Here is a 12,530-nt window from a genome sequence, read left to right on the forward strand (position 1 = left end):
TAATAGAAAATACACAATTTAAAATCCCTAATAAAATAACTGTTTCAAGTAGTGATTATCAGTGGATGAAACTATTAGATGAAAGCCTGACAGGGAACTTTACAATGGAGGGATCAGCTGTAACCATGGGAATTCATCACTTAAAGTGGGGCAACATGGTGCTGTAGCCTCCTGATGTGATGCAATACAGTGCAAAAGCACGAGCTATGAAATAATGTTGCCAAAAAAGTTTAACCAAAAACAGGATAAAGTAACAAGTGAAAAAATATCACAAGGAGAATAAAAAAACTTCACACTCCTGGGAAAAGACTAATTATTATGTAACCATGGTAACAAGAGAGGCGCCAGAACCATTCAGTTGATCAAAGACAACTTGCCTAGGTGAACAGAGTTTTTGTTTTTTTGTTTTTGCAAACCAACGAATCAGTAACTGCTCTTCATCTGTGAAAATTAGCCAAATAAGAATGAACTGACGCCAATAACCACACCTGAGTGCCAAGAGTCCCACCCAAGTAACCACACTTACAGATAATGTCAATTCATTTTAGGCCCTGAAAAGCTGCCAATTCTTGAACTCCACCCTTCCCCAAAACCCTATATAAGAACAGTGGTCTACTCTGCTTGGAGAGATTCTACTGGACCAGCACCGCTTTCCCTACTATAGTAAGCAATACAATCACCTTTATGCTTTTTGTTTCAGATATTAAGAAGTGGTCTCATCTTTTAACAAGATAAATTCAGAAAGTGAAATTCTCTAAAAGTGACATGGTTTCTACAAGTAAATGGCAGGGGAACAACAGGGGTACACTGTTCTAGATGAACAGAAGCTGAAGAAATACAACCAAAAGATATGTGCAGACTTGATTTGGGATACAGTTTTGGAGAAAACCTGAAAAATCTGGTTAAGGATTGGGATTAGATGACTATTACCAGTTTACATAAGAAAATATCCATACATTTTAGCAATGCAAACTGCAGTAGGTGAGAAATGACATGTCTGGAATGCTTAAACTATTTCAGTAAAGAAGAAAAAAAGAAAGGAGGAATAGACAAAGCAAATGTGGCAAAATCTTTATGACTGTTGAATGTGGGTGATTGGTATACGTATGTTCACTGTATTACTCTATTTTTGCGAATTTACCCTTGACATTTTTCATAATTAAAAAGAGAAAAGCAGGCAGAGAAGGAATGGTCGAGCAAAAGAGACCAAAAGAGGAATGGTTAGAGAGGTGGGAGAAGCAGATGAAAGTAGGAAAAATGAAGGGGGGAGGGGGTGGCCAGCAGTGTCAAATACTCCTCAGAGACCTTCCTTAAATGTCTCATCTAACATGATTCCTGCCCCGGCCCCTTCCCTCACACTTCAAGAGTACCCTGGTTTATTATCCCCACTGCTCCTATTACTATGGGAAATTATTATATTTATTTGTTTAAATATTAATTCCTTGTCTCCCCCACTAGAATGCAAGCTCAGTGAGACCACAGAAGATCTTGTCAGTCTTGTTCACATTGCATCCTAAGTACATATAGAAAGACCTCAATCATCTGTTGAATGAACTGCGTGAACAAATCATACAAAGAGTCACCTTTCTGACAATCTGCCACTAGTTTAAGCAACCAGGAAATTACTGATGACCATAGTGAGAGAAGTTTCAATGGAGCGGTAGAAATGAACGACAAACAGGCTATGGGATAAAAGCAGCCAAAAAAAAGTAACAGAAAGCACAGACCACTCTTTAAAGAGGCTTTGTGTTGAAAGAATGCAGGAAGATGCTGCAGAAACTTGAAAGATAGGCCAAGTCAAAGAAATGGTTTGTTTTTCTCAACACTAAAGTGTGTGTATTAGCTGAAAGGAAGGGGCCAGAGTAGATGGAGTGATGAAGGTTCACTGAGCATTCATTTGTATAGCAAATATTTTTCAATGTTTTTTATTGTGAAGAATAACATAAAGTGCAAAAAACAAAACCAAACCTCCCAAACCCAAAACCAAAGTACACAGCTCCATGATTGACCACAAAGTGAACAGTCATCTGGCCAAGAAATATAACATTGCCAGAACCCCTCATCCAATATAACTACTTTCCTTAATTTGCCGCAGGCTTCTGCCATCTAAATAGGGACCCTAAAAACTATGCTTTAGTTTGTCTGCTTTTAAAACTTTATAAATAGGATCACCTATGTAGTATTCATTCTTTTGTGTCTGAATTACTTTTGCTCAACATTCTTGTGAGATTTACCCAAGTCATTGTATATAACTGTGGTTTGTTCATTTTCTTTGCTGTATAGCACACTACACCCATGGGCAAAAGGCTTCAGCCTATTTTTCTATGGCTTTTGAGCTACAAATGGTTTTTACATTTTAAAAGTGTTAGAAGCAAATAATAAACAATACAAATATGTGACAGAGACTGTGTGTGGCTTACAAAATCTAAAATATTTATAGTCAACCCCTGCTATATTCCATTGTATGAATATACCACAATTTATTAGTCCATTCTTCTGTTAACAATCTAGTTTCTACCTTTTGGCTATTATAAATAATGCTGCTATAAATATCTGGGTACTTGTTTCTTGATATGCAAGTACCTTGATGCATAAAAACTGGGTGCATGCCTAGGAACAGGATTACTGGATGAGGTTATACATGTATTTGACTTTAGAAGAAATGCCAAAAACTGCTTTCCAAAGAGGTTATATGAGTATTTACATTCCTTCCAGCTATGTATGAAAGCTGCCACTGCTCCACAGCCCGTTAGCACTTGGTATTGTCAGTCTTTGTACCCTTAGCTACTCTGGTGGGTATGTAGTTGTAGCTTGCTGTGGGTTTTTTTTTTTTTTTTTTTTTTTTTTGCGGTATGCGGGCCTCTCACCATTGTGGCCTCTCCCGTTGCGGAGCACACGCTCCGGACGCGCAGGCTCAGCGACCATGGCCCACGGGCCCAGCTGCTCCGCAGCATGTGGGATCCTCCCGGACTGGGGCACGAACCCATGTCCCCTGCATTGGCAGGCAGATTCCCAACCACTGCACCACCAGGGAAGCCCTCGCTGTGGTTTTAATTTGCATTTTCTGATTAATGAGGGCAAGCATCTTTTAATAAGCTTATTGGCCATAGGATATCCTCTTTTGTGAAGTCCCTACGTCTCCTCATGTTTCTACTGGGCTGTCTTTTTCTTATTGATTGACTGGAGTCCTTGACATTCTGGAAACAAGTCCTTTGTTGGTTATATGTTATAAATTTCTTCTATTTTTTTCAATGGAATATTTTGATGAGAAGTTATTAATTTTAATGTAGTAATAATTTATCAATCTTTTCCTTTATGGCTCATGCTTTTTGTGTTGAAAGGCTACTTTTTCTACACCAAGGTCATGAAGATTCCTCCTATATTCTCTTCTAGAATCTTTCTCCCCTTTTCCCATATATATGTAAAAAAAATACATATATATATATTTGTAATATACTTGGAAATGATTTGTGTATGGTGTGAGGTAGTTGTTTTATTTTTTTCTGTATGAATACCATTTTTTTCCAGCATGATTTACTAAAAAAGAGTGCTATTTCCCTACTGCTCTGCAATTTCCAATGGTTGTAAATTAAGTGTCCATATATGTATAGGTCTGCTACTGGCCTCTCTAGTCCATTGCACAAGTCTATTTTCTATACTTGTTTTAATGCCATACTGTCCTAATTATAGTTATAGCAAGGCTTGATACTTGGTAAAGCAAGTCCTCCTATCTTGATATTCTTCAGGAGTGTTTTAGCTATTCTTGGTCCTTTGTATTATCATATAAGAATCAATTTATTAAGTTCCACACAAAAAAATTGTTAGGATTTAAATATGATTTGCATTGAAACTACAGTTATGCTGTCCAATATGGTAGCCACTAGTCACATACAGCCACTGAGCACTTGAAATGTGGATAGCTCAAACTGTAAGTGTAAAACCTGCAGTGAGTTTCAAATAAAAAAAAATAATGTATCATATCTCGATCATTTTTTAATGCTGATCACATGTTGAAATGATAATATCTTGGATATACTGGGTTAAATAAAATATATTACAATTAATTTTAGTTGTTTCTTTTTACTTTTTTAATGTTGCTACTAGAAAATTTTAAATTATGTATGGGGTTCACATTACATTTTTTTATTGGATAACACACATCCTTTATAACACTTGGGTCTGTCATAATGTGAATATGGTACAACCTTCCAAGTTACTTTGGTCTTTTAAAATTTCCTAACATTTTCTAAGTTCTCTGCATAGAGTTCTTGATTAACTTCTGCTAGATTTATCCCTAGGTTTGATTTTTGTTTTACTATTGTAAACAGTATCTTTTTTAAAAAAAATTCCATTTTCTGTTGCTAGTATACAGACATGAAATAGATTTTATTTACTGACCCTTTATCCAGCAACTTTGCCAAGCTCTCATTAATTCCAAGGATTTATATGAAGATTTGGATCTTCTACGGACACAATCATGTTAACTAAATAATGACAATTTTTTTTGGCCGCACCATGGGGCTTGCGGGATCTTAGTTCCCTGACCAAGGATCAAACCCAGGCCCCTGGCAGTGGAAGCGTGGAGTCCTAACCACTGGACCACCAGGGAATTCCCAATAATGACAATTTTATTTCTTCTTTTTAAGCCTTAAACTGCACTTCTTTTGGATGTCTTACTGTACTTGCTAGTACCTCCAGGACAATGTAAACAGAAGTAGAATAATGGGCATCTTTTTCATATTCCAAATCTCAAAGGTAAAGCTTTCAATAGTAACATGAAGATAATTATGAGTATTCTAGATCTATGGGGTTTGCTCATATTTAAACCACATAATATTGATGTCATAATATCAATGAATTTCTTAGTTATTTCTTATACTATAGCTAACACTCTAAAAATCTCTGAAGCATTTATTTTTAAATCTCATCAAAACACATCCACTAGGGAGTACTTACTTAAGAATCATAGTCATTGTTTCTTTTCGATCTTTTCCTTGGAAAGGTAGTGTACCAGTGAGCATCTCAAACTATAAAAAGGCAAAATAATCAGAGGTATTAGTCAGTAGGTATAAAATCTCAAGGTTAGAAGATAAAAAAGCATCATCTTAATTACAACATCTTCTAAAATTGCTACATAATAAAACAAGTGATTTATATTTCTATTATATTCACTAGTGAACTTCAAAAAAACAAAAAAACAAAAAAAGAAAAAGAAAAACACCCCAAACCTTACCATTAACACACCGAAAGACCACCAGTCCGCACTCTGAGTATGACCTCGACGATTAACTACTTCTGGAGCCATGTATTCCACAGTTCCACAAAAAGAATATGCTTTCTTTTCATGGTCAATAGACTCTTTACTTAGGCCAAAATCTGTCAAAATAAATATCAAGTTCATAAATATCCTACAATAATTTGCACACGTAAAGTTTAAACTTTGAGTTCCAAAGTTTACATTAATAGTTCCAATATTTACATTAATTATTTAAAAATTCTAATTCAAGTTTTTAACACAATGTGTTACTTAATATTTATACCATGATCAACCTTAAAGGAAATTAATTATATAGAGTAGGAGAGACTATTTTAACAAAATGAGGATTTTTACCTGTTAACTTGATGTGACCTTCTTCATCAAGAAGTATGCTGAAAGAAAACAAAGTTAGAAAATCTTTTCAAACCATTAAAGAGAGATTTTTTCAAAGGTAAAACTGAAATTACTTTGTTAAGTATCAGATCATCACATTCATTCCAAAATATTGCTTTAGACTCTGAATAAAAAGGCGAAGGTAAAGGCGGAGAAAAATTATTTTTTTGGACACACATATATAACGAATCCCAAAGGCAAAGCCTTATAACTTGTATTAATGAGCCAGGGACACTTGAGAACTATGAGGAAAGGAACCAAAACCTATATTCTAAGTTGCTCTTAGTGCCTTTCTGCAGAGGTGGCCTAACTAAACTCCCTAGTGCTTGCACAATAGACGGAGGTCTGGATAGTTAAGTCAGAAGTGTCAGAGCTGTCATTTTAAAGGCATCTGACTCAATCATTCTTTACTAGCTTCTTTTCTTTTTCTTTTTTTTTTTGGCTGTGCTGCACAGTTTGCGGGATCTTAGTTCCCCAACCAGGGACTGAACCCAGGCCCCAGCAGTGAAAGCGACGAGTTCTAACCACTGGACCGCCAGGGAATTCCCTCCTAGCTTTTTTTCTGACACAACTTATACAATCCTCTTCTCAACACACCTTCCTCATACTCCTTGTTCTTCTTTGACCCATCACTACATTGTATATATTATCCAGTGTTTTCTCTCTTTTTCAGTAAACTGAGAGCTCCTTGAGACTTTGACCTTATTCATCTTGTAGCTCACTGTTTGGCAGAGCACAGATAAATAAGAAATGTATATTGCATGAATGGGGCCAGTCTACAAAGGGCTGATAGAGCATTCCAAAGAGTCTGGATTTCTTCTTAAGGGCAATGAAGATCATAAAAGGTTTACATGCATGGAAGGTAAAGATAATCAGATCTGCAATTTTAGAAAACAATTTAGAAGGAAAAATAAAGAATATTTAGTGTGCTCTTAGGTATGACTTATGATAAAGAACAACAACTGTAGAAGACACTCAAGTTTCTGGCTTTAGCAGATACTTGAGTGGAGAGTAAGGTCGTTAATTAAGGAGCTATAGAAAGGAGTAAGTACTAAGCTGTTAAGCCAGTTACTGCATTTCTGGATGGGTATTTTAGTATACTGACTTGAAAGGTCAAGTAATAAGGTCAACTATTTCACTCATATTCAAAACTATTCCATAATATAGGCATTTCCTTACTTTTAATACATTTAATTACTTTTAATTCCTTACTTTATTTCCTTACTTTTAATTCTTTTAATTAACTAAAAAAATGTGCAAGCCAAATTTTGTTATAATAAAATTTTACTATGTCAAAAATACTACCAACCTTCCTATATCATCGGTTCAACTATGATTACAATAATGTTTACCAGTGAGGGTAATTCAGTAGGGACACAGTGTTCAAGTCTCTTTCACTACAAGGGACTTGTTATGAAAAAAATACTGATCTTGATTATGCTTGACTAGAAAGCAGACCAACACATTTAGGGAATATAAAGGGACTTATTAGGTATGGTGGGAATCATCCTCCCTTCTGTCTAATCAATACCTGGAAGACAGTTCTAAAAACAAAACAAAACAAACCTCAAATCATTCTTGGCAATTTTGAAAAAATTAAAAAAGAAAATATGGCTCAAAGGGCATTACTTATACTTCCTATAGCGAGTGCATTCTAAGATAACCATGCCCGTCCTTTATCTTTGAAAGAAAAAGTCAACTGTATTACTCTCAATAAGCAAAGTTCCCTTTCAATTATTAATAATTATTTTTAGCCATATTTATTGTAACAGAGTTCTAGTTTAAAAGGATCTGGAAAACCCCTTATAGTGCATAAAACAATTGGTCTAAAACTTTAAATTTCTCCTAAGCTCTACATGATGATATCACTTAGATCATTTAATAATTAAATGTTATTTCAGTTTAATAGTGTAGTCTAGACATTTAAGAAAAATCTCACTATAAGCAATCTTGCCCACATTAGATCTTATTTGATCTTTGAGACAGGATCCATGCTTTATATATAATTTTATAACCAACATTAATACAATGGTCTACAATAAATACATTCAATTAAATGATATAAAACACGAACACATTTTTATTATGAATGTTTAATCTTATGTTCACAGTAATTTTTTTCTTCTAAGGACTATATGCTTGAATATTCATTCTCACTAGGAATTATATTTTATGTTGTGATAGTTAGAAATTGGGAAAATGATGAGAAAAACTCAGTCATTATCTGGGGAATAAAATCAGAACCATATGAAACTTATCCGAAAACAAAATACCTGAAAAACAAACGTAAAATATGAAAGTATAACAATTTCTAAATGATCACTTAACAGGATTCCAAAGGAGTATTTCCTTTGTTTCCTACTGTAATATATAATTTAAATTTTGCATATAACATTTAAATGTAAGTAATATCCAAATTCTTGATAAAGATGATAGTTACACAACTCTGTGAATATACTAAAACCCATCAACTTGTATACTTTATTTTTAATAGCTGGATATTTAATATATCATATAGGTCCAAAGATCAGGACACAAAGATTTATGTACAGTATTTATTTAATAAAGTTTAAAACAAATGAAACCTATATTGTTTAAGAATGCATACTTAGGTGGTAGAACTATTTTTTTTAATTAAAAAAAAATTTTTAGTATAATTAAAGGTTACTTTCCATTTATAGTTCTTCCCAAATATTGGCTATATTCCCTGTGTTGTACAATACATCCTTGAGCTTATCTTATACCCAATACTTTGTACCTTACCGCTTCCCCACCTCTATATTCCTGCCCCACCCCCCAGCAGCTACTAATTTTGTTTTTTTATGGCTGAGAAATATTCCATTGTATATTTATAACACATCTTTATCCATTCATCTGTTGGTGGACAGCTGGGTTGCTTCCATATCTTGGCAATTGTAAATAATGCTGCTATGAACATTGGGGTATGTGGACTATATCTCAAAAAAGCTATTTTAAAAAATTCTTGACAGAACAAGGCTCTTGTTTATATCCTTAAAAAAAAGAAAAGAAAACCTTTCTTTCTCAAAGTGGTAGATAGTAAACACCAACAAATTAAAACACAGAAGTGTGTACAATTTAAATAATATTAGTTTTTTGATAACCACTACTATAAAAGTAAAGGGAAATTTGCTTAACTCTCGTTAAAAATTTGAAATCATGTGGAGAAGAAAATTTTCAATAAATGGTATTTGGAGGAAACAATTAGCTCCATGCCATCCCTCACACCAAAAAGTTTCTAGATGGAGTTACAAGTAAAAAAAAAGAAACCATAAAATTAGAAGAAAAAAATCTTATCATGAGAATTGGAAAAGCCCTTTGAAGAATAAAAGTCACAGAAAAAATCACAAAAGAAAAGACTGGTAGATCTGAGAGAAAAATAATTGTGTAGGTTAAAATAACACAGAATTAAAAGATAGGGACTTCCCTGGTGGCGCAGTGGTTAAGAATCCGCCTGCCAATGCAGGGGACATGGGTTCGATCCCTGGTACAGGAAGATCCCACATGCCGCGAAGCAACTAAGTCCATGTGCCACAACTACTGAGCCTGCACTGTAGAGCCTGTGAGCCACAACTACTGAGCCTGAGTGCCACAACTACTGAAGCCCACACACCTAGAGCCTGTGCTCCACAACAAAGACAAGCCACTGCGATGAGAAGCCCGCACACCGCAACGAAGAGTAGCTCCCATTTGCCACAACTAGGGAAAGCCTGCGTGCAGCAACAAAGACCCAACACGGCCTATTACATACACACATACATACATAAATAATAAAATAAAAAGATAAAAGATAAAGTTAAAAGATAAACTAGAAAAGTGTATTTGCAACATATGTCAAACGGTTAAATTCTTAATTTGTATAGAAAGGTCTCTTACAAATCAATGGGAAAAAAACAACACTCCAAAAGAAAAATGAGCAAAGGCCATGAACAGAAAAATCACACAAAAATACAACTGCCAATAAACCTATGAACATAGATTTCCACTTCATTAAAAATCAAAGAATGCAAATAAAAACAAGGTAATGTTAACAGATACTTTGATTAACAGATATTTCAAAGTATGAGAACATAAAGGGTTAGCAGAAATATGAAGCATAGGCATTCTAATCCAATGTTTGTGGTAGTTCTATGAAATAATATTATTTTGTATTACCCCCTAAATAATTATATTACATTGTATTCAACTTAGCAGCATGATTCCTTACTTTTCTGGTTTTAAGTCTCTATAGATTATTCCCAGGCTATGTAGATGGTCTAAAGCAAGCGCAAGTTCAGCCAAGTAGAATTTGACATCTTCTTCTGTGAACATGACCTAAAATAAAATAATAATTTTTCTGTCTTTATTTTCTTTTTGCATTTACTATTTTTTTAAAGTTCCATCCTATAGTTTAAATATCAAAAAATTATAAATATGCTAATTACACAATTCACTTATGAAAGAAATTTGCAAAAATGACTGAATCAGTCAACTAATGACTTACTAAATGCTAAATATGCACTGTGGGGAAAATAATTTTACATTTTGTTAAGTAACAACTATATTCAGATTGTGCCATTGTTGCTCCATCACAGTAACGTCTTAGAAATGAAAAATGATCTTTACAATGCAGGATGAATTTCCACTACTGATTGTTTAAGGATATCTTGCTGTTATATTATTGCTTCTGAAAAAACTATAACTAAAAGAAGCAGGGCAAAAGACAGTTTATCAATTTAAAATCTACTTTCTGAATAAATTCAGAAGTTAGGAAAATAACTCTTTTTGGCTCTGATTCGTCAATGTAAGAATCTTGTGCCGCTTGACAAAATACGACAAGCATAATATTGAAATATAACAAAGCTTTAGTTGAAAAAGGATGCGTATAAACAGATTTAAAACAGAGATTAATTATATACCTCTTTGGATAAGCGTGTAAACAAATCTCCTCCCCTGAGAAAGTCCAATATAAGATACAACTTCCCTTCAGTTTGAAAAGCTGAATGAAGAAACGAAAATTTCCATTTAATTCATAGTTTAATTTGGGGGGGCTTACATTAGGTCAACTCATTCGCAAATGAATTCTATTTTAGCAAATTAATGACTACATCATAGATCTAAACTGATTTTTATTTAGAAGTTAACCAATGATTCCTCTTAGTTTCCACGTAGAAATATTAAATGCAGTGTTTCTTATTATGGAACCATTAAAACATTTGTTAGATTTTATTCAGGCAACAGTCTCTCAGGAATACAATAGTTCTAGAACATGCGGTCAATAAGAAAAACTCCCAACAGAAAAGACTTACTTAACCATGAAACAAAATACAAAATACCATGTCACTTAACTACAAAAAAAGGTGGATTGGTTAGCTTTAATTACACAGAATAAGAACATCAGGATGTCGATATTAGGGATCTTTCTTGCTTGTAAGTTAGGCTAACACATATAGACTATAAAATACTGGTACGTTATTATTAATTATTATAATTTAAAAATGATTATTATTACCTGTTCCTATGGCTATCACTCAGAAACTATAATGTTTAAAAGAAACACGAAGCTAAATGCAATAAAAGCTTCTAAAATTTATCTAAGAAGTAATGGTTTAATTTCCATGACTTTACTATATATATCTACTAGACACATACAAATATACACAAATAAATATTTATATACATTAGTATATCTGAATGCACTCAGGGAGTAGGAGAATGAGGTAAAGGGATGAGATGGGAGGTTGTTTATAACTTACCATAATGCAACTTGACAATAAAAGGATGGTTAACTTCTACCAAGATATCACGCTCCATTTTTGTCCGAACACGGTCTCGAACTATAAAATATTACACATATGGCTATATTGTAATAGCTTCCAGAGACAATTTTTAAAAGAAAATCTCTTTGGTGACTATTTTAAATAAAATTTTGCTTATATGTATAAAAGTGTGAATTCACATATAAATAAAATTACTTATATGTATAAATAAAACTATTCATTACTCTTGAATTTTCAAAATTAATAACTATTTTTTACTAAATTATGTTACCAGAAGAAATTGTATATATTTATAAAATCTGTGCTTTACATTAAAAAAATACAGAGAACATATTAGATGTTGGCTTTAACATCAGATTTCCAAGTATTTTGATCAAAGTTATGAAAAATAGCCAAAAAGGAGCAACTTTTTAAAAACAAGGCATTCCAATGAAATGTTAAAACACACACAAAAAATGAAATAGATTTTAACACTTCTCCCTACCAACCTTATCAACTCAATTCAACAAACATTCATTAAGCATCTAAAATATGGGGCAGACATGGCGAAGGACCGATATACCCCAAAAGGTGTATTTTGAGGGAGGCAGGAGAGGAGAGATACTGAGAGGAAGTACTGTGGTGCAGCTGAAAGAGCAAAGGCTTTTTGGAGTTAGAAAAATCTGGATTCGGATCTGTGTCATCTTGAGCAAGTTACTTATTTAAACTCTCTGTGCCTCTATTACACCTCTCATCTATAAAATGGGGATAACACCACTGTATCTTTGGGGGCTATGTGACCATTTGAGATAAGGTTTGTACATCGAGAGCCTCACATATAAGAGGTATTCAATTAAATAGTAGTTATAGCACCATGAATATGATAAAGGGATAAAATGATGTATTACCACCAATAAGCAGTACAAGAATTCAGAAAAGGGAAAGATCAGTTTTACTTGTATAGGAAGGCTAGAGCAAGGAGGTGAGGTTAGGGACTTTTAGAGTGGAATTTATATGGGCAAGAAGGATTGGATGGAGAGAAGAAAAGTCCAGGTATCGAGTACCAGTGCAAGCAAGGACATGAAGGCATGCATGATGAGCAAGAAGGAACCTAATCAGTGTGG

The 12,530-nt window shown here is 33.8% G+C and overlaps 1 protein-coding gene across 3 annotated transcripts in view; it reads right to left on the minus strand.

Annotated features, from left to right (window-relative positions):
- The window catches only part of RPS6KA3 (ribosomal protein S6 kinase A3), a gene marked incomplete at both ends in the record, with an annotated part of 108,565 nt that overhangs the window by 29,088 nt on the left and 66,947 nt on the right, over positions 1-12,530 (minus strand). For all 3 annotated transcript variants that reach the window (XM_079728256.1, XM_079728255.1, XM_079728254.1), the window contains 6 exons: positions 4,957-5,027; positions 5,234-5,376; positions 5,612-5,649; positions 9,876-9,982; positions 10,567-10,646; positions 11,404-11,484. In XM_079728256.1, the coding sequence (XP_079584382.1) occupies positions 4,957-5,027; positions 5,234-5,376; positions 5,612-5,649; positions 9,876-9,982; positions 10,567-10,646; positions 11,404-11,484 (520 nt within the window). The remainder of the gene's footprint in view (positions 1-4,956; positions 5,028-5,233; positions 5,377-5,611; positions 5,650-9,875; positions 9,983-10,566; positions 10,647-11,403; positions 11,485-12,530) is intronic.

The sequence above is a fragment of the Hyperoodon ampullatus genome, assembly GCF_949752795.1.
Source record: "Hyperoodon ampullatus genome assembly, chromosome: X".
In the NCBI taxonomy this organism is placed as follows: Eukaryota; Metazoa; Chordata; class Mammalia; order Artiodactyla; family Ziphiidae; genus Hyperoodon; species Hyperoodon ampullatus.